The sequence below is a fragment of the Athene noctua genome, chromosome 1 (genome assembly GCF_965140245.1).
Source record: "Athene noctua chromosome 1, bAthNoc1.hap1.1, whole genome shotgun sequence".
NCBI classification, from domain to species: domain Eukaryota; kingdom Metazoa; phylum Chordata; class Aves; order Strigiformes; family Strigidae; genus Athene; species Athene noctua.
This window is the reverse complement of record NC_134037.1, coordinates 177564948-177590020: the sequence shown is the minus strand read 5'-3', so window position 1 is coordinate 177590020 and position 25073 is coordinate 177564948. Positions and strand designations below refer to the sequence as shown.

At 40.3% G+C, this 25073-nt stretch overlaps 1 protein-coding gene across 1 annotated transcript in view; it reads left to right on the top strand.

Annotated features, from left to right (window-relative positions):
• PHEX (phosphate regulating endopeptidase X-linked) overlaps window positions 1–25073 on the top strand; it is a 107439-nt gene that overhangs the window by 8188 nt on the left and 74178 nt on the right. The window contains exons 4-7 of the mRNA XM_074929758.1: window positions 15086–15172; window positions 16246–16472; window positions 19416–19484; window positions 22901–23017. Of these exons, the coding sequence (XP_074785859.1) occupies window positions 15086–15172; window positions 16246–16472; window positions 19416–19484; window positions 22901–23017 (500 nt within the window). The remainder of the gene's footprint in view (window positions 1–15085; window positions 15173–16245; window positions 16473–19415; window positions 19485–22900; window positions 23018–25073) is intronic.

The following is a 25073-nucleotide window of genomic DNA, read 5'->3' as shown; positions in this document are numbered from 1 at the left end:
ATCCTGCATGAACCACAGCCACAAAGAAGCCAGTCCTAATTGAATATAGAGTAGCAAGCTGTGACTCTCATCCTTAATTTCCTCTTTTTACACACCCTAATCAAGGACATGATGCTAAGCCACATTTTTATATGGTTTTCTTACTGCAGTCCCTTTAGAAGTTGGTAATCCACAGCTAGGAAAATGCAAGACAAAGAAAAAACCATCTAAGTGAGAAGTATTTGCTTAATGGAAACTCCATATCAAAAAAGGGTGTAATGAAGTGCCTGATAACTACTTCAATAGGAGGCCTAAACTGCTCCTTGGCATGGTACAGAGACAAAGATTTGAAATGTTGAGTGGTGTAGAGGAGTTGATTTAATATAACATTTGTCATCTCCTCATTAAATTTTTACTTAATAAACTTTCCAGAAGATATTATTGGCTATTAAAAAAAAGAAAGGAAAAAAAAAAAGAAGTGTTGAATGTCAGTGTTAGTAGCTGAAATAACAAGGTGTAACTTCAGCCTCTGTGTATTTTAACTTGAGTTACTGCAATAAATTAACTTGACACTGTGTTATTCATTTGTGGATGACCACAACCTTGCTATCAAAAGTTTTAGCAAGATGAAGAGCTCTTGCTTAGAGAAACATATCTATGACTGCCCAGACCTTGAAAGACAATATAATCTCTCCTTCCTAAAGAACTCTTATTGGAACTTTGTACTTCATTGTAAATGTCCCTGTTTGACACTCAGTCGATTAAAAAAGCCCCAGTCTTTTAAGAGCTGATTATTATGCAAGTTCTATGTTCTGAAATATTTGTCATATTAAAGAAAACTATTAATCTTAAAGTGATAACATGGCTTGCCAGAAAGTCACATTTTTCATATTTGATATTCTTTGATGGTGTGATACAGGCGGAAGACTTTATTCAGGCAATATATTAAAAAATTATGTTACTTAAAATAAATTATTTGAACATCTAATCTGTTTTCTGATCCCTGAATGTTCCTGAGCCTTAGGCAGAAAGGGAGTTTGGGTATGGCCTTGGTTACACAAGGGTATCTTCAATCTTCTGGAAGCTTCATTTTTTGTTCAGGGGAAATTTCTACAGCAGGAGATCTTCCAACTGATAATGGGTAGCCAGTATAAGAATTAGTTTTGCCTTACCAGAAAGTGGTAGTATAAAATGTCTAATGTAGTGAACCTTTTTTTTTTTTTTTTCTTTTTCTTTTTTGTTGAGATTGCAGACACACAAGAGCATACGGCTTTGCAGGTGTCAGCTTCAAGAAAGAGTAGAACATTTTCTGTATCAGTGAAGGTTTTTGGTGCTTTAATGGGGAATTCCAAAGACATGAATGCAATCGTTCAATGGAAAATAGCTGAGGACTACTGGGTGGTAGCTTTTTGGCCTGCATATCTGGTTGATTGAATGAACAGGACAAGAAACATTTATTTCAGGCTACTTCTAGATTTTCAAAACAATGTTATAGTTAAAAATCCTCATTTTTGTAAGATTTGGGTTTATAATGCTGTAGAAATAAATATGTGTGTGTGTGTGTTCATGTATAATGCTCCCATGGCTTTCTCTAGCTGCCTTAGGATGGATTCAAACTAAAATTATATCATTTCCCCTTTAATTTCTTTTCCATCCTTTGTTTGAGGGTCACTTGGGTTTCTTTATTTGCTCTCAGAGGAATCCACAAACCACATGTGTAACTCACTTTGATCTTCTAGCTATACAAAATGGGTAAAATCCTAGCCTGCTGAAAGCAGTGGTAGGTCTTTCCTTGGACATCAGCAACAGCAGGATTTCATGCACTGTGGAAGAATGTACAGAAGACAATTGTAGATAGCCAAAGATATGTCAAAAGCAGAGACTTGTGGTTTTGATTATGACCCCAATCCATGTAATGGACATCTAATATTTAGGTTAAAATTTCTGGGTTCCTTATAGAACTCTTCTGGGGAGGACTAAGGTGCTCCATCTTCCAGTTAACCATTCCTGGCTGGACAGACAGTCCCTGACTTTAAGCCAGCCTTTCTTTTGCAGATACACTGCAGACATGTTAAAAAGTGCCTTTTGCTGGTTAAGAACAAACACTTTTAGTGCCAATGGGCCTCTGAGGAAGCTCTTGGAGTCCTTCAAAATGGAAAAAATTGTTTGACTGTGGGACCTGCTGTATGTAAAAAAAGCTATGTCAAACTGCAACTGTTTCAGCCTTACGTCAGGTCAAGATTGCAATGTCTCTGTGAGTTAATAAATGTTTTTCACTTACCATAAATTTCCTACAAAGCTATTTGTGTTCCTGCTGAATTTTTCTATTTTGATTGGTGACCTTAATTAAGAGTTTAGGAGCACTATTGTCCTGCCATTGCAATGCAAGTGGCTTTTTGGGCATAATTCAGAACTGGAAGTCTGAGGCAAGTAAATCAGTGCCTATTACCTGTGGTGAATGTTGATCACGAACCAAGTGGTTTCTTTTCCTTTCGCTGAAGTCTGCAGAACAATGATATACAGCTGGGGTGTTGTGCTTTTTTTTTTTTTTTTTTTTTCCCAAGTTACCGTGCAGGAAGCAATAAATCAAAAAAACCCCAAACTACACAAACTTTCTTAAATCTCAGCACTGCAAAGGAGCTGATTTAAATTACATGAATAATTTGTGAACATGTCTTCCAGGCCTTTTAAATTTAATTTATGTCTGTGGAAACCAGTTTACAGATTAGGTCTATACTGATCCTGGCCCAGTGAGACACCTACTTCAAACTAATTTGCTGCACTAAGCTTTCTAGTGTGGCTATTTTCTGAATGTCAGTCAATTCAAAGTGAGGAATTTCCAATGTGGCAAAGAGAAAGAGATGGAGGCTTTTTAAGAGTATGTGGTGTGTGAGTTTTTAAAAAACACAAGACAGACAGCAAACAAAATGATTTGGCAGCATAGGCAACTTTTCCCAAGACAATCTGCAATAGTTTTCTTTACAAAATAAACTCTTTTTAAAGAAAAACCAGTAAGGTAAAAATATCTCAGTATGGAAATTTATACTATTTGACCATACAATAGTCCTTTCAGACAAATCCTAGAAGCTGGTGTTGAGCGGCTGCTATTGTGCACAGAGGACCCTTAGCCACAGATCTCTTTGGGGCTGGTTTCTCTACTCCCACACTTCAATATGTGTTCAGTTGGGACTCCTGGGATGACTTGAATGTGGTGATGAAATCTGTAATGTAGCTGCTGACACTCATCTCTAGGTTTCTGTATTAGCTGATCAGCCTTTTGTGATTTCTTCCTTCAGAGGTAGCTGCTTAAGAGCTGTCCTAAGTAAGAGGGAAAATACCAGTAGCAATTAGAAAAAAACACCTCAGAGGGTATTTCTGTTATTGCCTCCAGTATCTTGTTGGATAACTGCTCTTGGATAATAAGATAGCAGCAAATAACAACAGTGCTTAATGCTGTTTTGCTTGATCCTTTCTACTACAAATAGATCTCTTTTCAATGGTACAGACACTTTATTTCAGTGGTCCAGATCTTTCCTATAATGGCTTATTCATCTAAATGTAAGAAAAACCATAAGTGGCATGTCAGGTAAATCACTCGGCAACTAGTTAATAGTTAATAATAGTTAATTTTTGGTAATATGAAGTACCTGAGTCAAAGGTGGAAAAGTGAGGACTTTTTCCAGGCCTTCTGGCTTCTTGAAATGAAAGTTGTATTTGTAATGGGTGATTTTGGGAAACCATGAGTACAGAAAGGAGATAATTTTGGTTCCTAAATGAGGTTTTAAGGCAGCAGAGTTACTGAGCCACAGGATTCCCATGGCATCTCCTTGGTTGGGAGACCAGAGCGGCACCCTCCTGCGAGTCCTGTGCTGGCATGGGAGTGGGGCTTACCACATGCTGCCGTTCCACGTGCGGCACAGTATTGCCCTTGGATTTACAGCGAACCAGTGCTTTGGCTGTTGCCTCCAGAAGGATAATATGTTCATATCTGCAGATATTGAATTTCAAAATTACTATATGACTGTACTTTGGACTGGTAATTTTGCAGAAAGAGGATTTATACCTTGGAAGGCGTAGAATCCATGACATCTGATTTCCGATTTTCTGACTAACAAAAAAAAATCGAGAAGTACACACTGAAAGTATTAATATAATGGAATAAAGCTTAATGCTGTCATTTAGTATGGAGCTCCACCTGTATTATAACAATTGGGGACCTTGGAATCTTCTGGCTTAGATGCAGTTTAAACTCTTGTGCCTAATATAATGACATGTGTTATCCCCTATGGCATAATAGTGGGAGGCTAGAGGGTCTGGGTATGGAAGGGGAGAATATTGCTCAAAAGGTTAAGATTTATTATTGCAGTTAGATTTATGAACAGAGGATCTCACATCCCCATCAGATTAATTTTGGTTTTGTTACATTTAGTGTACAGTTATGTTAGTTGACTTTTGGAGGAACTTGTATGATGTGCTTATCTGTTCATATACAAAGTCAGCGAATTTACAAAGTGCTGAAACTGGAAACAAACAGCACTGTCATTTAGGAAATGTGTTGTGTATTAGGACACTGAGCAGCACTGGGAAGCATTTATGTAAGCACAGCTGTTTGAATGCCATTTCCGTAAGAACTTCCATATTGCCAAAATGGATATTCAAGAAAAGGATTGGGGTATTTCTTCTCAAGGGGTGAGGGGGAACCCTAAAACATCAGTATATTAGTTGGGTTTATTTGTGTAAATACAGCGTCCATTCATGAAATTGGTGTTTGGGAACATTTGTTTGATTTACTTGATTTCTCTTCCTTGCAAATTAGAACCTATATGAATTGATTAATTACTAAATCTTCATGAATTCCTGCAGACATGCATATTAATTACATCCTCATTAATGCAAAATTAATTAATAATGATTAAATGTTCTATTAGAATGTCAGAGGAATTAATAATGATGGACTGGTTACTTTCAAGAGTCACTTGTCTATCCATGGTGAGATGGACACTGCTGTCAAGGAACAGGCTGATGGACATTAATTGTATCAAATATGGAGCACGTTTGCCTGACTTGATTAATGGTGTGTTGATCATCATTAAATGCCTTGAAAAAAACCCAACAAAGCAAACAAGCCAACCAACCTCTCCCCTCAAACCCACAGAATAAAACAAGGGGTGGGGGAGACACAGTTTATCAAAACAAGGCAAGCTTAGATTAAGGCATCAGCTCCACAAAGACAATTCTGAGAAATGAGCTCCTGGAGCTGCAGAACAGTATTTCTTAAAAAAACCCCACGTAGTTAATGGTTTGAAAATATTGAAACTATTATATTTAAGGTATATCTGAGGCTGTGTAAGCCAATACAAGGTCTTCCAAAAGGTTCCAGTAGCCCCATTCATTGGTAACCTGGATGCTTCTGCTTCCAAAGAGGTGGGAATATACAATAGGGCAGGTGGTAGGACAATCTGAGTTGTGTCTAGTACTCTTCATTATTTCATATTCTTTTGTGAACAAGGAGTTTGCCCTTATGAAAGTTGCTTGGAGCGCTTATTTTGAGTCCTTATGTACTCCAGTAAGATGATTCTGGTGACCTGATTATTTACAATGGGGAATTGAGAGAAAAAAGGTAAGAAAGTAGTAGAAGGCTCATTAAGGAGGGAACACAAAATATGTGAAAGTGTAAATAATATATGCCTTGGTAAAATTTAAAAACTACATTATAAGCAACAGAAAAGTTTATTGACTTGCTATTCTATTTTATTTTAGACTCAAAGAGAAAAGCTTTATTTAGGCAAGAATAGTTTTAAGCATATGGAGAAAGATTTTTGCAAACCTTTGATGCTAGTTTGTTTTTCCATATATATATTTAGCAAACAGTAGAGAAATCTGGACCATAATGCATTAGAAATTTAAAATAGGTGTTTATAAAATACATTTAAATCATTTTTGTAGTGCATTAGGCTCTGACTTCTTCTCTTTGAGTCCTCTGAAACTGAGAAATGTTTACAGCCACCAAGAAAGTAGAGGAAGAGCCTTAATGTCAGTAAGGTGTTGTTATTTAAAAAAAATATTTAAATATAGTGGAGAGACAATTTTTCATTGTTTGTCTTTTTAGTTGTGAGGGAGTGAGAATTACATCTTTACACAGTTTATTTTCTTATTTTGGAATCCTGGAAATAAATTTTATTTAAAACCCAATCATCTGCAGCTCACTTCTTGTAAAGAGTCTGGTGGGGGATGAGGTCTCTAGACTGCTCATGTCAGACTGTGCACCAGACACCTGAACTAACAAGAAGCACTGCAGAAAAATTAGCAGAACTGATAGTTTACATAAATAGATAAATTTAGGTTAGTTCATATTTTAGGGAAGCCTCCAAAAAATTTTTTTTCTATCAATAGTTAATAGAAGAAATGGGTTGTACTGTACACTGAAGTTGCATAGCTGGAGAAATTATCGGAAGAACTTCTATTTTAAAGGAAGAAGGAATTTAATCAGGGCTTGAAATTATGTATTTGAAGTTGGCTTACACTGGTGACAGAAGAGAGCTGTAAGTAGGCTTCTGCGCTGTCCACTCTGGAGTTTATGGTGTTTTCCAGGCTGGCGAGAACTTGCTCTTCTCTTCTCCGGAGGCTTCCAGATGCAAAGCATCTCTGAAATGGAAGCTGGGCAGATGCATTACTGTGGGAGTTTGACCTGTGCTAATAAATCTGCTAAGAGAGATAAAGCTGTACTGAAACATTATATGTTGAGTCCTACAGCAGGAGATGTCTATATCTTTTTCAGAAGAGTGCTTTGAGAGTACAGATTTAACTCTAAGAATAATCTTGGCTTGACTATACATGTCTTGTTCCCAAGAGATATGTACAGCTTTGAAATATGTCAGTTAAGTCTGTCACTTCCTTTTAGAACACATATATATATATATATATATATATATATATACTCTTCACCCTCCCCTCTTTACTCCTCTCCAGCTATAGGGGTCAGTTTTCCAAACTGTCGAGAATATATATATATATATATATATATATATATATATGAGATTTTCTTATTTGATTTTGTAACCTGAGCTGTTTGTGTTGCAGTCTTGTAGCAAGACAGAGAAGTTACCATTGGTCAAGTGATCACAACAGTCTTGTGTATAATTTTAGATGCTGTGGCCAGTGCTTTTATTTTGAGGTAGAACATTGTGCCCCTCACAGACCTTCATCCATAAAACTTACCACCACCAGGTCTCCTTTGCCTAACTTGGGTCTCTGAAAAAACAGAATTGGAAACTGGATACTCTAAATGAACATCAGCTGACCCCAAACCGTTCTGAAGTAATCACTCCTGGAACATGTAAGCTTACATTACTGTAATTAAGACTACATTTGTCTAGCTGTGATTTCCGTAACAGCAGCATGGTTCTGAAGGTTTTTGGTGTGCCCTTTGGCATCCTGACCAAATCAGTGCTCCATGAACTGTATTGAACTTGACTTTTTAAATCCTCCCAAGTGCACTGGGAGTTTGAAGAAAAGACAGTGCCTTCATGACATGGTTAGAATACTTAGATACCCTTAGTGGCACAAGTGTACTTGGGTACTTGGGTTATGGTTGCTTTTCAGGAACTCTTTTGCCATAGCTCTTTAGTGTGAAGAAAATATGGGATTTAAGGGTTAGACATTCTTAACGAGGACTGGATTAGTCATAATTATCTTATGGCTCAGGAACTCAGGGAATTACGTTATCCACACAAGTGTTATGTGTTTTGTTTGCCAAACTCAAACCCAGGTTTGATTAGGTTTTTCTCTGCTTTTAAGCTGAAATTCCTCACAGGACATCCTTAAAACATCCTGCTGTTGGCATTAGATGATCTCCTGCAAATTTCCAAAACTGGATTTTGCTTCTTCACAGATGTAGCACATAATAGTGCTAACCTGGGAAGGAAAAAAAGCTTATGACTGATAGCTGGAGATGGATGAACAGCTTTTTAAATTATTTTTCTCATCAGTTTAGAAACCTGACCCCTATAGCTGTAGAGGAGCATAGAAGGGAAGGTGAAGAACAGAGTCTTTATTGCTCAAGAACTGGAAGAGAATTCCACCTTCTCTGCCATTAGGTATTTGCAAAGAAACTCCCTTTTCACAAGCAGAGTTCCTGGATGTTGGTCTAAGAAACTGAACCTCATAAGCACGCAATATGGAGCAGATATCTGTTTGCTAGCTACTGCTACCCAGACCAAAGGGAGAACATGCTGTTGTGTGAGGCTTTGATAGGGCCTTGCTGCAGACATAGTCAATGAGAGAGCATCTACTGCCTTTGGCCCAGTGAATGGGTAGGCATGGGTTTCTGAGAAGCTCTTGGGCTGCTCTCTGGTTCTGCTCCTGAAAACAATGCATTACAAGTTGCTTTCAGCTGTAGTACTGAGCATCATCTGAGCAATGCTGAGCAACTCCCACTGTCACTGACATTAGAGGGACTGACGGGCATTCATACTCTCTAAAGATCAAACTCTTTGAGTGTTTGGATCATGTTCAGCAAGCTTTATGCTCATAAAGGAGCACCGTTCCAATCAGTAGGTCTCTGACATGACTTAGATAAGGAGGAATTAATTCTCTGCAGCCCACTTTCTTTATCTGCAACAATGGCTAATGGCTGTATCTCCTTGGCCCCACATGTCTAAGAGTTCTTTGAGATCCTTATCCTAAATGTATAGAGTGCAGTGCCAGGAGTAACCATTAGATTATCTCCTATGACCTTTCTTGTGTCACAGACAATTACATTACCCATGTAATACAGCTCAATAGCTTGCACTGGGATAAGACATAATTCACATTGGTCTGAAGCTTATCTTCCAAAAAAAATCAAGTCTTGAAGATGTTAAGGGGCAGAGAAGCCACTATCTCCTCTCATTGCTTGGCTTCAGTGGTTAATCACTGTCACTGCTGAATTTGTCTTCATCTTCCAACTGTTGGCTTTCTTTGTGCCTTTTTTCAATAGGCTAAAGACCTCTTTGGCACCAAGCATTTTCTAATGGTGAAGTACTTTCATACTGTAATCCTGTCACCATTCCACTCTCTCTTGTGAGACAAATCGTGCTCCTTCACTGCATGGCTTTCGCCCCCACCCCTTCTATTTCTCAAGCCACTCCACCCAAAGAAACACCCAAGTGGTGTGATGTTTATCTGCACCCTGTCCATTTTAAAATATGGACAACTGAAGGGCAGGTATCGTTACAGTCTGTCTCACCAGCCTGTGTACAACAATAAGATCATCTCCCCACTTTGATACTTCTCTGTTTTTGCATCCAAAACACTGTTTGCCCTATCATTGCCCTGGAAGTTTATGGTGAATTGTATGCTTCTAGCTTTTCACTCCTCCAGGGTTACAACTTTCCAGGAAATAGGATGTCCCCTTGAGGTTCTTGTATGGCCTTTTTTTTGTTTAAAGTCCGAGCATATTCCCACTGGGATATTTGCACATGCAGTTGTTTTTCTTCAAGATACAAAGCATTTTAATGTATTTCAGATCAGATCATCAGCAGAAATCACTGTGCAAACACTTCAGTTTGCATTTTCCACATACAGCAAATGTTTGTAAAAGGATAAGGACAAAAATGAATGGAAAATGCTACTATCTTTACTAGCACAATATATTCTCTATATCTAGGGTTGGAAAGTGCAGAGAAAACTTACATTTATCTCTATAGAATAAAAAGTAAGCTTAGGCAATCGCATGGTGCCTCTCCAGGAACGCAACTCAACTGTGTATGTAGAAAACTAACTGATAGCATACAGAATATATACAGTCTGCAGATCAGGGCACTGATAAATTAAATCAACATTCTTAATCTAAATAAATGGTATGTGTGTTTCTTTTCCCTGCAAATCTGTCTGTAGAATCCCCTTTTCATGCACTTCAAGCCAGAAGAGGAAAAGGTACAGGATTTCTCAGTGCCAGAAATAAAATGCGGTGGTTGAAAACCAAAGGGAAGCTGTGTAAAACAGTAGGCTGGAAAATCAACAAGGGCTAGAAATGGAAAGTAAGATTAAAGGTAACACTTAGCCACAAGACTATCCTTAGCAGCTTCAGAATAGTATGCAGTTAAATAAACACCCACCCACCCTAGCAAAGCTTACTTTGTAGAGTGCCTTGCTCTCACTTTTAACAGCAGATGATTGCTATTTACTGCAGGGTAGTGAACCACAGGAAGCTGCCCTTTTTTAGCCCTCTTGTCCTGGAAAAGAACTGTCTGAAGGGATCTTAGTATAAACTTCCTACCTTCCCTCCCCAACCCCAGCTCCCCCCCCCCCCCCCCCCCCAATGTGGCTTTTTTTCCTTGGCTGTCTGTCTGAACATCTACAATTCAGACAACCGAGGATCATTCCTAGCTATGGAGTGTTTTTTGTTGGCTGTGCTGAGTCTTTGTGTTTTGAACAAGAGACGAGGAGAGCAATGATGCAAACCTACCTGATCTGGGTTGCCAGAAGTATAAAAACTTGTTTTGCAGTGGGAATCTCCTTGCCCCCAGCCCCTTGGTAGAAGAAAATGAATGATGAGGCAATCTGCAACCTCAGAAAGTTTAGGATATGAGAAACACCTTTAGCCAGTTTCTGACTGTGCAAGTTGTAGTTACTTAACAAGATGAGTTATATTATTTCAGCACTGAGGAGCAGAATTACCAATAGGTTTTGACACTTGCCATAACTAGGTTTTATGTGAAGGGAAACATAAACCTTCCATCTGGGCATCCTGTGCATATAGAAACATGGACAATGAGGTGCTAAGATCAGTAACACAGGCCAAGATTCCTTTTATGCTGAAGAGAATGACTTTGGAATTGATTTGAAAGTGAAGAAAGTAAAAGACATGACTGAAAAGAGCTGCTTTGCTAGAGCAGCCTTTCAAACATGTGCTTTATGTTTGGCTAGGGAAACATGATCACAGACTTTATATTCAAGGTGGTCTAAGCTAATCTAGTTCACTTTGCATGTTCTGGTGATTTTTGATTATGATATCCTGCTTTGCATTTGTGGCAGGCTAGTGTTATATGTCAGTAGCAGCAATAAATTCTTAAATTGTGGTTGCTGCTAATAATGATTTTGTGCTCTTTCAGAGGGTTGTAAATCATCTTAGATTGTGGGGTTCTTTTAATCTCTGCAGCTAGATTACTATTTCATCTCTAGCACTGTAATATTTAACTGGGAGCTAACAAATGAACTATTATTTCAAGGTTGGGGGTTTTTTAATATCATTGGAGTGCTGTGTATTTCCTAGTCTGGTCAAAGCCATTTGCTCCTAAAAATTCTTATTTAAAGATGAAGCTAAAAGATGCTGATTGACGCTGGATAAAATTTCTTTCACAGTCAGTGAATCTGGCGAAGGATATATTTTTTGGTCTGTTGAAGATGTCTATAGATTCAAGTTGAATTCAGTTAATGTTTGGAGTCCTAAAATGGAAGATTGCTTTAGGGAATTGGAGCTTTTCATTCTGAAACACGAAAACTGATTTAAAAGAAAAAAAAAAGAAAAAAGAAAAAAGCCTTGATAACAACAAACTCAGTGTCCTTTTCAGCGCTGAGTAAGCCGCTTTAGTCAAAATGCTGGTAACCCTGATCTCCCTAACTTGGCCACAGTTTTTAATTTCAGGTACTGGTCTTAAGAAAAGCCTACTAGACTGAACTTGTCAGTAGATTTGAATGAATACACGCAATCCCCTAGTGAGGGGTGAGAGCAGGGGCTTCAAAAGGCAGAGCAGGGAACTACACAGCAGGTCTATAGATATCTCATGAGGCTGAACATTAACTGATCTGTGGTGGTTTTTCTCTTCCTATCCCTTGGAAGACCTTATAGGTTTTGCTTTCATTCTGGTGTCCAAACAGAAAATACCTGAAGCCATAAATTTTTTTTCACAGTGGAAAGACTGTCCTCCCAGCCAGCTATAATTAAGAGTCAAATTTTTTCAGAGGGGCTGGATTTGCCCTCTGTGGGTCACTGGCTGGCATTTCCCTTAGTGTAGATGAGAGCCTGAAATGCTATGTTGCATGTCAAGAGATGGAACACTCACTGTTCAGAGAGTGCCTATCTGTGCTGGTGAGAGTACAGGATAGCACTGAGGCAGATCTGCTCCACTCATGGAAGTCCTTGGAGAGCAGAGAATCTGAGCTGCAGCCCTTCAAAACACAGCGCTGCAGAGCTCAGTGTGCACTGACCCACACAATTAGATATGCTCAGTGCAGGAGGGAGGCTGTCACAGCCTACTGTTATGGCCAGGCTACTCACAGTACCTGACATTGCTAATTTGAAGATAGCTTGATGTGTCTACATTGATTTCAATCACAGTAGTGACTTTCTTTCCATGGATACAGCAACCTGTAGATAGACTAATTGTTTACTCATATTTTTGATTAGTGTGTATCACTTCTTGCCTTTTATTGCTGCTCTTCTTTAAGAAGAATTTAAATATTCAAGGACATGTAAAGCCCACATGTATCTGTGAGTTAAATAAGAAGCAAGTTTCTAAACCTTGTATTTGGATTTTTGTACCAGCTAATACAGAAATCAAGTGGAGGTGACCAGTGCTCAAGGACTGAGCTTCTAAATCTTTCTGAAAGCTTGAGGTTAAGGCTGAGGAACCTCAGCCTAAAGAGTGCTCATGGATCACATCCCCTGTTTCAGTGTCCACAGGATTCAGCCATCTTATTAAGGCTTTCATGTTTGATCACTGGATTTTACATCATCAGAACCAGGAATTTTCTTCATAAACTAATTCTGAGCAAATTGACAGCATCTGTCCCACCTCATTCTTTGTAATAGGTGTTGTAACTTAGTTCTGTCTCACAGTGAGATGGTTTGATGGGAAAACACCAGGTCTGATTTTAACAAGAGTTTATGCAGGTGTATTCCTAGAGTTACTTTATTTTATTGGATCTCATCCTCTGTATCTCTCCTGAGCTTTAGCTGGGCTTTAGACATTGAATTTTATTAGCTTCAGAATTTCATGGTTGTGCAGCTCACTGCCAAGGAACAAAAGTTATTGCAATGGCTTTAATAGGAGTGGAATTTCATCCTTAGTATTATGGAGGTTTCATTTATAGTTTCTTTTAAAATGCCATTCTTAAAAATGAACAAGTCTGATTATTCTGCTAAGAACTGTGCACACTGAGGATATGTGTCAATGATTGGCATTATATTGTATTTAACAAGCTGAGAAATATTAACAGTTTGAGGATTTGAAGCCAAAGCTATTGGGAATCCTGTCCGGCAGTATTTTTAGAGAAAATCTTATCCATGACTAAAAGGTAATGATCTCAGTACATCTCTCAAGGATCCAATCAAATGAGTTGGGGTTTGTTTTGTTTTGCTTTTTAAGGAGAAAAGGGATTGGAGGGAGACAAGAAGTGGCATTTGCTCACTGCTAAGGTATTCTTTGACTAATAAACACTTTGAGGTCAGCAGTATGGTCCTCTGAGTGCTCACATGAGCACAGGCGAGGAATATCTGAGAGGTGAGGTGTGGCAGGTCCTTCAAGGTGCTAGGGAAATCCTGGGAAATAGACACCTTTGAATTGTACCTCCAGCAGTGGTCTCCTAATACTGAGTGGAGCAAACACAGACTGTTCTCAGCTATGGAATCTAGTGGTACCACCCAGCTGGACTTTTACCTCCCATGAGAGGTGACACTGGAGAGAGGACTCCGGTGAGCTGCTGGAAAGGGAAGGGGCTGGAGAGCAAGCAGCTGCCACCTGTTTGCAGGAGGGTGCTGCTTTTGAATGGCAGCACCACACCTCTTCAGTACTCTGCATCATCCCACCAGTACTGACAGAGAAGAATAACATTGGATTGACACCTGATGAAGAGATTTGGTTTTGCCATGACTGGTGTTATGAAGTCCCAATGGCCCCTGCTTTGGCATGCCACTGGGAATCTTGAGTTGCACTTTGTTCCCCCTTTTGTGTGGGGCATGTTTTTAGGCACAGCACTACGCAGGGCCAGTCTGCACTGTGCCTTTGCTCATGTGAAACCCAGAGCACTGGGGAGTAGAGTACAGAGAAAGCACTCTTGAATTTTTCAAGGTTTTTTATCTCTGGCCAAGCATAAAACTGGAGGGACTTGGGATGGTTCCAGCAAAGCCACAGTAACAGTAAGGTAATGCTGTACAGGACCTGTTTGGGTCTTACAAAACCAGGTGAGGTCTAACAGGGTTATCTAGCCCTGTTTCTGTGCTGTGCTCAAGTACTACCCTGCTCCTCTTGGCCGTGGAAGTGCTCGTGCTGTGCTGTACCTGAGTTAATAGATCTCACTGAAGCTAAGCTGCTTCTGCATTTAGCCACAGTATGTGTACCTGCAGCTGCACCATGGCTGATTTACAACTTGGATAGAATGGCTTGAGGCAGCTGAGAGTGGACTGCTGAGATTCAGGTGCACTTTTCATTCTATTTCACTTCCATAACATAATATGAGGAATGCAAGGAATGTAGAGAGATGACAGCTTAGAAAACGAGTTTGGAGGAGGTTGACACCTATAGTCTGAGGGAGGTATATACTGCAGCTTTTCAAATAGTAGTTGGACACTTGGCCTTCTGTGTCGTAAATTAACAAGACTGAGGTTGTGTGTGTTAGACAGACAGCAGGACAGTTCTTTGCTGCTTTCTTTCAGCAGCAGCAGAGCTGGCAAAAGTGAACACCAGCAGTCTTGCTCCTGGGATCCTGTCACCTCCTCCATTAGACCCCTATTTCACAGTGTACCAGCACCAGAGATTGAGGCACTTGAAAGAATTCCCGACTCCCTGCCCTGTGCGATGGTTCCCACCCTTGGCCCACAATTCCTGTCCCCTCAAGTTTGCTGAGGGTGGCAGTTTGTGAGGATGAGTAATAAGCTATATCTGTCAACTGGCTTAAATCAGTCGTCTTAAATATATATATATATATATATATATATATATATGTAATGTTCCTTCTCTGTTGGGGATCAAAAACGTACAATTATGTTTGTGTGACTGCTTAAGAAAATACATGTGGAAGCTCATCCTTAATTAAACAAATGCTGTGATTAAAGCAAATGCTAAGACAGGCAAACAGACAGTTCCTACGTTTTCCAATGTATTAAAAAAAATTTAATTTTTTTCAGCATTGCTTGAGAAACCTATCAGCAAAAGACGAGACAGTGAAGCTGTACAGAAGGCCAAGATCCTTTACGCATCCTGCATGAATGAGAGTAAGTGACCTGATTTGAGAGGGACACATATGCGTTACCTGTGTTTATAAAGGCAGGCTTCTTCGCTCTCTACTGAGCTCTGTGAAGCTTTGTGCAGAAACACAGATTTCGCAGATTTGGATTCAACTGAATGCAGAGGGTCTTCTACCCATTTGCTGAAGCTGGCTATTGAGATTAAGGTACAACAAGGCACAAGAAGTCAGTTTTACAGAGACCTCTGCTTGTCAGGGAACTGTGAAGGGATATTTATCTATGCAAAAAGATGTCAAAACCATGCCCTGGGGGTGTGGGGTTAGTGCCTGGGAAACCAGAAGAATACTGGTGAAATTCTCATTCTTGATGCTTTTCAAGAGCCTGTTGCTCAGCACCTTCTACCTTTCTCTAAATCCATTTGATCAAAACACTCCCATACAACTGGGTATAGACATTTCTGGACTTTCAGTTATCTGCAAGTCAAACAAGTTTGGGCAGGGAGCACTATAGCCACATCTGTGAAGTGCTTTTCCTGAGGTTGTAAATGTTGTTGTAAGGAGATGTACACTAGGCTGGGTGACATCACTACCTTTATGTAGCTGCACAGATGAAAGATGAGTTGGAAGGCAGTGGACTTTGTCCTTCAAAGTGCCCTTTGTCCTTCTGACTCTTTTAGACTTCATTTCCTGTGCAGTTTTCTTCCAGCACAGCCTGAGACTGTCAGCAATTGAGATGGCCTGTCCCACAGCCTTGGTGCCAAGACTCTGACCCCTCTAGTGTTGATTATGTACAATAACTCACTCTCAGAAACAGTGAAGTTTTTATGCTAGTTTCTAAACAAGGAATTTTTTTAATAATTGACTTAATTCCAGCCCTTTGCCCTTTTTGAAAGGCACTGATTTGTCTCTCTTGATGCAGATAAACTGGGTTGGATTCCTGTGCTTCTGTGCTCACAGGCAGAGCAGAGGCTTTGAGTTTCAGCTATTGTGTTTTGTCTTGCCTAGAAATCGATCAACGCCAATAAATCTTTGTGTCTCATGTGGCTGCTGCTGGATTTGAATTGCCTGGAATGTAATTGTTGTCACACTTTGACATTCCAGATAAAATTGAAAAAGCCGACGTGAAACCCCTGTTAAGTATACTGAGGCATTCACCTTTCCGCTGGCCTGTGCTGGAATCTAACATTGGAACTGAAGGCCTGTGGTCAGAAAGGAGGTTTAGCTTAGTCCAAGCCTTGGCAACGCTTCGTGGTCAATACAGTAACTCGGTCTTCATCCGTTTATACGTGGCTGCTGATGACAAAATCTCCAATCGATACATCCTGAAGGTAAAATATAGCATATCTAATAGGTTACTCTGCATAGTATTTTGTGATCTAATTCTTTTAAAAACATGTTTACATGCCAAATCTTTACACTTGATCATTGTTGCTATTATCTACTCACAGATATGCATAAGTGCCAATTTATGGGAACAAGCCACTAGGAACCACACACTATTGAAAAATATTTCTGTACAGGATATTTTCTCCTTTCAAATAGAAAAAAAAAAAAAAAAAAAGTAAAATATGTTCACAGTGGACCAATGTCCAGGGTCTATATGCATGAAAATGAGAAAGGTGGCTATCTAGTCCTGGGGTTGTTCTGGGTGCTGCTTATGACTCATCAGTTGCATGAAGAATACTTTTTGTCTGTGAAGATGCTACGGTGTATCCGTAGCAGATATTTTGAACTTAAGCTATTTTTCTTGAGATGAAACCACATTATCTTGTTCTTATACAACACCTTACAACACAGGTGTATCCGAAACACTTCTAAACCCGAAATGCAGAATTTACCTTTTTACTGAAATGCTATTACTTTTGGACCAAAGCATTAGCAGTTTGTTAACAGTGCATGGCATTACACAATTTAGATTAGTGAGAAAAAGACCCAAGAAATGTTGCCTCACTGTAGTCTGACAAAACTCCAGAGAGAATTGTATTACTGTGAGATGTCACCATGGAAAGACTGAGTATCTGGGCCAAATGTACTGTTGTTTAAGGAGAGATGAGTAGCCAGAGTAGAGCAGCCCTCCCCTGCTACAAGAAAGTAATTTATGAAGACAAGAGAGAAGGGACAAAGAAGAAAGTTAAGATGCCATTCATCACAGAAAAATAGGATCTATGATCCTGATGTTGCTAGCATCTTGGCTAGCTGTAGGAATGTAGCCAAGAATACATTGTTTTGGGGGATCAAACAACAGTTAACTGTGGTGGTACTGGAGTGGATGTCAGTTCTGAGTTCTTTAAAATACCTTTTGACTGAGGCATTTAACTGGTATAAAATTGAAGGGCAAATTTTCCCCATCTCTAGGACATTTTCCCGAATAGTCAACAACAGATCAACAGTTCACTCTATTAAATAAAGATGTAATTCTGCTAAGATGCTGTTCAGATCCTGTCAGGATTGGTTTGGCTAGAGGTTTGTTTAAAAGAACTGAAACAATAGAATCAGGAGAGATATTTAGATATATCCTGCCATAATATTTCAGTTCAAGTCACCTGTCAGCAAAGGACTGGGCAGTTATATCCTTATTGCTGGTCTCTTGGAAATGAATTATACTTAGCAGTATCTTCACTCAGTATGCTTAGGTATCTAAATAACTGAAGCACCACATGCTGTGAATAATATACTATACCATAGAGTATTCTGGTTTTGCTAATTTGATTAAGAACTTGATCTGCAGGATGCACAGGCCAGTATTCTACTTTGTGTTTTAACAAAATCCCAGGAGTATAGCTGTACCATGGAGTATTTCAATCTGCTTGTGAAAATGTCGCTATTGCAAAATTCTTTTTGTTCAGCATTGCAAAATCATGAATGGATCAGAAAAAAAGTAAAAACTCCAAATAAAACTTTGCTCAATGTTCAACATGATCTTTTGTTCTTGAGGGCTGAAGAAGTTGGTCAACTTTTTTGTTTGTTTCTCATGTTTGTGCTTTCTTGGTTTCAATGGGTTGTCAAATCTAACTCTTAAGCCAGGAAAATTTGGATGGGTATTTCATGTAACAGTCACATAATTGAAATAGACCAAATAATCTGAAGTTAACTATTACCAGGACACACATATGCAAAGCATAAGAGTATATTCTTTTTGTTTCAATATGCTGAAAAAAGAAGGTGATACTGTTTTTCAAAGAATCAGAGTTGTACTGAGTATCACAGATACTCTCCTTCTAGTGCATGATTTGGTTTATTTGCTTATGGTATATTTTAAAGGTTGAAAACATCAGCCAGTAGAGGAAAAGATGATATTTTTTAATTCATTTCAGATTCTAAGTTGTATTTATTTAGGTAATTTTTATAAATATAGAAAATGTGAAATATAAGTGGTGTAGGTTTTAGATTAAAAAAGACTTATGTGAAATTGTATGAATAAATACAATCTCTCTTCACTAGACTTATCTTAAAAAAAAAAGCACCAAAATAATAATTTTAGAACATAGAAACTGTTCATAGAATCAGTATCTTACTGAATTTGGAAGCTGGTTGAATTATGTTTTCAGCTTTGGCTTCCATACCCTAACCTAACCTCACCTCATTGAAGTGTTTTAGGAAATCTGAGTTTCCAGTACTAATTTTAATATATATGCTGCACTGAGTTTTGCCTGGTTAGGAATTTGAAACAGAGTGCAAATACTCCCATGTAGTAATTTCACTCAAAAGACTAAGTACAGATCTCAATGAACTTTCAGAACTGGATTAGAAATTACCTTTAAGACCTCATTCCAATATTAGGCTGACTGTAGACCAACAAATTTGATCCACGTTTAGATCAAAAAGATAAGTGAAAGTCAAAGATCCATCTGGACCTACCAGACATCTTTAGCTAATGTACTGGAGACATAACAATTTCCTGTGCATGCATGCAATCATTTCTGTGGCTGGTATCCAGCTGTTTGAGTACATCTGTTCAAAAAGCCAAATACAACACTCAGTGCCGGTCTAAGGTGAAGCTCAAAAGTGTGACCTCAATTTCAGTCAAAGAAGGGTAGTGATGCTTTCCAGATACACAACAGCTAATGGCTGTCAGCACAGTATAGCATTTTTCTGTTGTTTTGAAATCCTATGGAACTCAGGCTGGTGCAGTGTATTATGTATTAGATATTAATGCACATCTTCCATAATTGCCAGAAAAGCATGAACCCTTCCAAGGTTGCTTATAGGGCTACCTTTGAGTTCTGATTAATTTCCCTCTATTAAATGCTGCTTTTTGTTATTTTTAACAGCTTGACCAAGCAAGCCTCTCTCTTGCATCCCGAGAGGATTACCTAGAAAACACCACAGAAGCCAAATCCGTAAGTATTATTAACTGGAAATCAGAGTGACCATTTTTCACCTCAGTTTTTTTCATTGTGGCTTTTGATTTGTTGAGATCCAAACTGAGAAAGGGTTTTGGTTTGTTTAGATTTGGATTTTCCAGGATGTCTACTGGAAAACACCACTACAAACATCACTACCACAAACACTCTCGCAAATTTTCTCAAATTAAAATTTTTGTAAGATTTGGTATCCCCCCTGCTTTTCTTCTCCCTTGGAAGGGGCCTGTGCAGTTCGTTTTGTTCAGCCCCTCTGCTCAAGCAGGGTTGACCTCTGGAGTATACTACTAGTGACTGGCCTCCAACTGGACTTTGCGCTGCTGATCACAACCCTCTGGACCTGATCATTCAGCTCAGCCTTACCAGTGTAGACTGGAGCACAGTTGGCATTGAATGCCTTGGCCTTTTCAGTGTCCTTTGTCATCCTGCTCCATTTAGCAGCAGATTCATGTTCTCCCTAGTCTTTCTTTTGCTGTTATGTACTTGTAACTCCACACAGAATTCTAACTCCTGTTTGTTCCCTAAGCTGTGTGCAGTATGTAAAGGTATTTCCAAAGGACACTCACTCGGTCATGCTGATTCTTCAGTATGGCCTTGAGAGCTCCCGTATAAGGCTGTCCTTCAGGCACTTCCTTCTTTACATACCTAGCCTCAAAGGGGTTCCATTTCAGTTCTGTTGATTGTTACGTCCTCTCTTTTCCCATCACCCTGGGCCCTTGATTTGCCTACCTTATCCACACCTTCCTTAGTTGTTTCTTGAGGAATCACTCCCCCCTCCATTGTTTCTAGTTTAAAGTTCTCCTTACCACGTTGGCCAGTCTGTTTGCAGAGATACTCTTGCCCTATTTAGTTAAATGGATGCCATCTCTTCCAAGTAGCTGTGAACTCTCAGAGGGTCCCATGATCACAGAAACCAAGTCTCTGCTGCTGATGCCAGCTGAGCAACCAGACATTAACCTGCAAGATCCATCATGTCCTCCTGAGGCCCCTGCCCCTCACCAGCAAGATCAAGGAGAACCCCACCTGGGCCATAGCCTTGACCTCTGTCCCTATAGTCCTGTAGTCATGCTTGCTATTGATACAGGTCACCCCTGGCAATAGCATTGGTGCCTACCAGAAAAAGCAGCAGGGAATTGTAGTCAAAGGGCTGGATAAGCCTTGGAAGCCTCCTGAATGTGATAACTCAATTGAACAGCAAACTTCCCTACATGAAAAATCAGGTTGGCAGATGGGGACCTCCATCCCCTACAGTAGTGAGTCTCTTACCACTGTCACTTGCTTCTTCCTTCTAGTGGTCCTGAGGGGCTCTGGCTCAGCCACAGCGCTCCAACTGATAATGCTCCTGTGTCCTCATCGGCTACAATATCAGTGGAGTTCCAGCCTTCACTGTGATGGGAGTTTCCACCTTCCAATTTCATAGGCACAGGCTCCTCCCGCTCTTCTGCTGTAGCTGAAGGTCCAGGCTTTTGAAGCAGATCAACCAGAAAGATCTGGTTGATCTTTCTCATCCCCTCTGAGGCTGTGTTGTCTGCTGACCTCTCACAACTCTTTCACTTAGCAGCACAGCTGCTCAGCAACTGCACACCACCTGCATGCTAGAAGATCATGTGTCCCAGCCTTAGTAATAGGCCTTAGCCATCCCCTGCGTCCTGAGACTTGCAGAGCTGCATCCTTCCTTATGAAGCACCGTCTTGGTCCAAGAGTCCAATAACAAAGAGACAGTTATGCCAGCAGTGCCTGGGGATCGTGTCCTGTGGCGTGTGACCACCAACCGTATCTAAGGATGGGTATACCAGACAAAGTTTGCTGGCCTTTTCTTTGTGAACTGCTGCATCTGTTGACAGCCTCTGGGAGCTGTGCTCTGGGCCTAGCTCTTATGTAGTCCTCTCTCTGGCATGGGCTCAAAGGGTGCTCAACTTTCTCTGATCAGGTATCAGCTAGAAGAAAGGCTCTGGGCACTCTTTGATCAAGCACAGCTGCCAGAGTTAGCAGCTGCTGGAGATACCCTCACCTTAGCTTTTACCTGACCTGGTGGCAGTGGGAGCCCTTGTGTCCCTTGGGGTGGGGATTCAGGAGTTCCCAGATCATGAACAAAGTGCCCAGAAGCTCAAGAGCATCTCAACGAAGTCGAGCCCAGAAGCTATCATGTTTGCAAGCTGTCTCAGTCAGCTGCCCTCTGGGCCTGTCTCTTGGGCTCAATTAGGCCAGAAGGCTGAGCACATTTCAAGAGACACTGCAGGTTATTATCATCAAGTTGACCTGAATTAATTTAATAAAAGGAACAAGAGTTCCTCAACAGATTTCAAATATTCATTTCCTCTTTCCCTCCTGCTTTATAATTTCTCTGCCACAACTTAGTTTCTTGCTGCTTTTCTATGGACAGCAGTTGGGAAGCAATGATGTTTATCAAAAACTTTAATGTGTCAATATTTGATAAGGGCAGCACCCTTTTCCCCCTCACTCTAGAAGGCCTGTGGGCAGTATCCAGCACAAGCAGCCTAAAGCTCAAAGAAAACAACCCCTTGGGTTGTCATGGGGACAAGTCATTGCTGTTGATTAAGTTTTTATAGTTTTGCTTCCCTTTCGAGTTCCCTGAGAGGTTAGTACATTTTTTAGCCACATCTATCAAACTAGAGGATGTCAGGATACACATAATTCTATCTATGAAAAGATTAAAGGTGGAAATGCATTAGGATACGTTTTTGCTTTTATTGGACTGTGGGCTGGTAGGAGTTGATGAGGGGCAATCTGTTCCCTCCAACATCTCTGAAAGATTGTACTGGGGGAGAGGTAGCACAAAAAACATTACAGTATCATTACATACAGTGTATTTTGCTAACATTTGTGTATACACGGTAATAATAAAATGTGCTTTATTAGGATAGCTCAAGGAGAGCAGAGCAGAGCAGGTACGCATGTTGCAGTGTCATGGCAGGAATAGAGGAGAGCTCAGTGGAGCATCCCTTCATCCCTATTTTCTCAGCCACTAAGCTTGCACTTCTATACAAGTACTTCTTCAGTTCTACACTGATTACTGTATAAGTTGGCATAAAATATTGGTGTACACTCATACACATTGTCTAATCCCATTGTAAGAGCTCTATAAGTGTTGTCAGTCTAATCCAGAAGTGTCATTTGCATTTCCTGACATTTATACTCTGTGAACCACAGCAGGTATCTCTGTCCGTCATGTACATTATATTTACAGTATTATTTCTCCTTTCCTCCTTGATGACAGCAGGCATTCAAGGTAAGGAAAGCACAACTTTGGTTGCTAGGGCATGAAAGTACAAAGTATTAAACTCTTTGCTATAACTGGGCATTTCTGGTCTACTGCTACAGCTGTGCTCAAGAGCAAATCCACCACTCATTTCACTTGTTTTGTTTCTTTACAGTACCGAGATGCCTTTTTGCAGTTCATGGTTGATACAGCAGTGCTGCTGGGTGCAAACGCCTCACGAGCTGAATCTGATATGAAGTCCGTTCTAAGACTGGAAGTTAAAATAGCTGAGGTTGGTAATCTAATGTGGGATTGAGGCTAGCTTTTACAAAAAAGTGCAATCCTTTTTCAAAATGGAATGCCATTATATCAACAGTCTTAGCAATAGTGTTTTTTGGAAGCAGAAGGAAAGAAGCAGAAGCTGATGAAGAAAGGATGAATATTCCTCCTTTAGTTAATTGTTAAACTGATTATTTTATTCTCAGGGGAAAAAATCTTAGCCAAATACTCTTGATCCTTTAAAATGTTAATAAGTCGAACAGCCTTGCTAGAGATAAGACTGGGCACGGCATGCCAAAGTGCTCTTGAGGTCCTTTGTTCTGCCATCTCAGCAGAGGTAGGAGATGGAGATCCATGTGACAGCAAAGGTGCAAGGGTTATTGATGTGTTAGAAACCATGGAAGTACCTGAGAACAGTTATGTAGGAATTAGGGCTTCTCCCCATAAATAGGTGGTGGGATCAATAGCCCATCTGAAGTGCATCTACACCAATGCACAGGAAGCCATTCTGCAGCTGGAAAACTGTGATACAGTTGCAATCACAGAAACGTGATGGGATGACTCACATAACTGGGGTGCTGCAATGGATGACTATAAACTCTTCAGAAGGGATAGGCTCTGCTGATGGTGATAATAGGGTTGAATCTTTATGGTAAGAATCAGAGGGAAGGCTGACAAGACAGATACCATCGTGAGACTTTGTTATAGACCATCTAACAAGGCAAATGAAATATTTTATAAGCAGCTGGGAGAAATCTTACAACCACTATCCCTTGTTCTCATGGGGGACTTCAATTTACCAGATGTCCACTGGAAATACAATACAGTGGAGAGGAAACAGTTTAGGAGGTTCCTGGGGTGTGTGCAGAAGATAACATCCTGACACAACTGATAAGGGAGTCAACTAGAGAAGGCACCCCGCTGGACCTGTTGTTTGTGAACAGAGAGGGACTTGGAGGTGATGCGGTGGTTGGAGGCTGTCTTGGGCATAGTGATCATGAAATGATGGAGTTTTCAATTCTCAGAGAAGTAACGAGAGGGGGTCAGCAGACCTGCCACCTTGGACTTTCAAATGGCAGACTTTGGCCTTTTTAGGAGCCTGGTTGACAGAGTCCCTTGGGAGGCAGTCCTGAAGGGTGAAGGGGTCCAAGAAGCTTACATTCTTCAAGAAGAAAATCTTAAACTCATTGGAGCAGACCATCCCCATGTTCCAAAAGATGAACTGACAGGGAATAAGACTGGCCTGGCTGAACAGAGAGCTTTGGCTGGAACTCAGGAAAAAAAAAAAGGAGAGTTTATGACCTTTGGACGAAGGGGTAGGCAACTCAGGAGGACTACAAGGATGTCATGAGGTTATGCAGGGAGAAGAGTAGAAGGGTGAAAACCCAAGAGACAGTACAAAATGTTTCTATATATACATTAGCAACAAAAGGAGGGCCAAGGAGATTATCCATCCTTTATTAGATGCAGGGGGAAACATAGTGACAAAGGATGAGTAAAAGGCTGAGGTACTCAATGTCTTCTTTGCCTTAGTCTTTAATAGTAAGAACAATTGTTCTCTGGGTACCCAGCCCCCTGAGCTGGAAGGCAAGGATGGGAGTGGAATGAAGCCCCCATAATCCAAGGGGAAATGGTTAGCAACCTGCTATGCCACACAGACACACACAAGGCTATGGGACCAGATGGGGTCCACTGAGGCAGCTGACAGAATTGCTCACCAAGCCACTTTCCATCATTTATCAGCAGTCCTGGCTAACTGGGGAGGTCCCAGTTGACTGGAGGTTAGCAAATGTGATGCCCATTTACAAGAAGGGCCAAAAAGAGGATCTGGGGAACTACAGGCTTGTCAGTCTGACCTCAGTGCCAGAGAAGGTTATGGAGCAGATTGTCTTGTGTGCCATCACACAGCGTGTCCAGGACAACCAGGTGATTAGGCCCAGTCAGCATTGGTTTATGAAATACAGGTCCTGCTTGACTAACTTGATCTCCTTCTATGACAAAGTGACTCGCCTAGTGGATACGGGAACGGCTGTGCATGTTGTATACCTAGGCTTTAGTAAAGCCTTTGA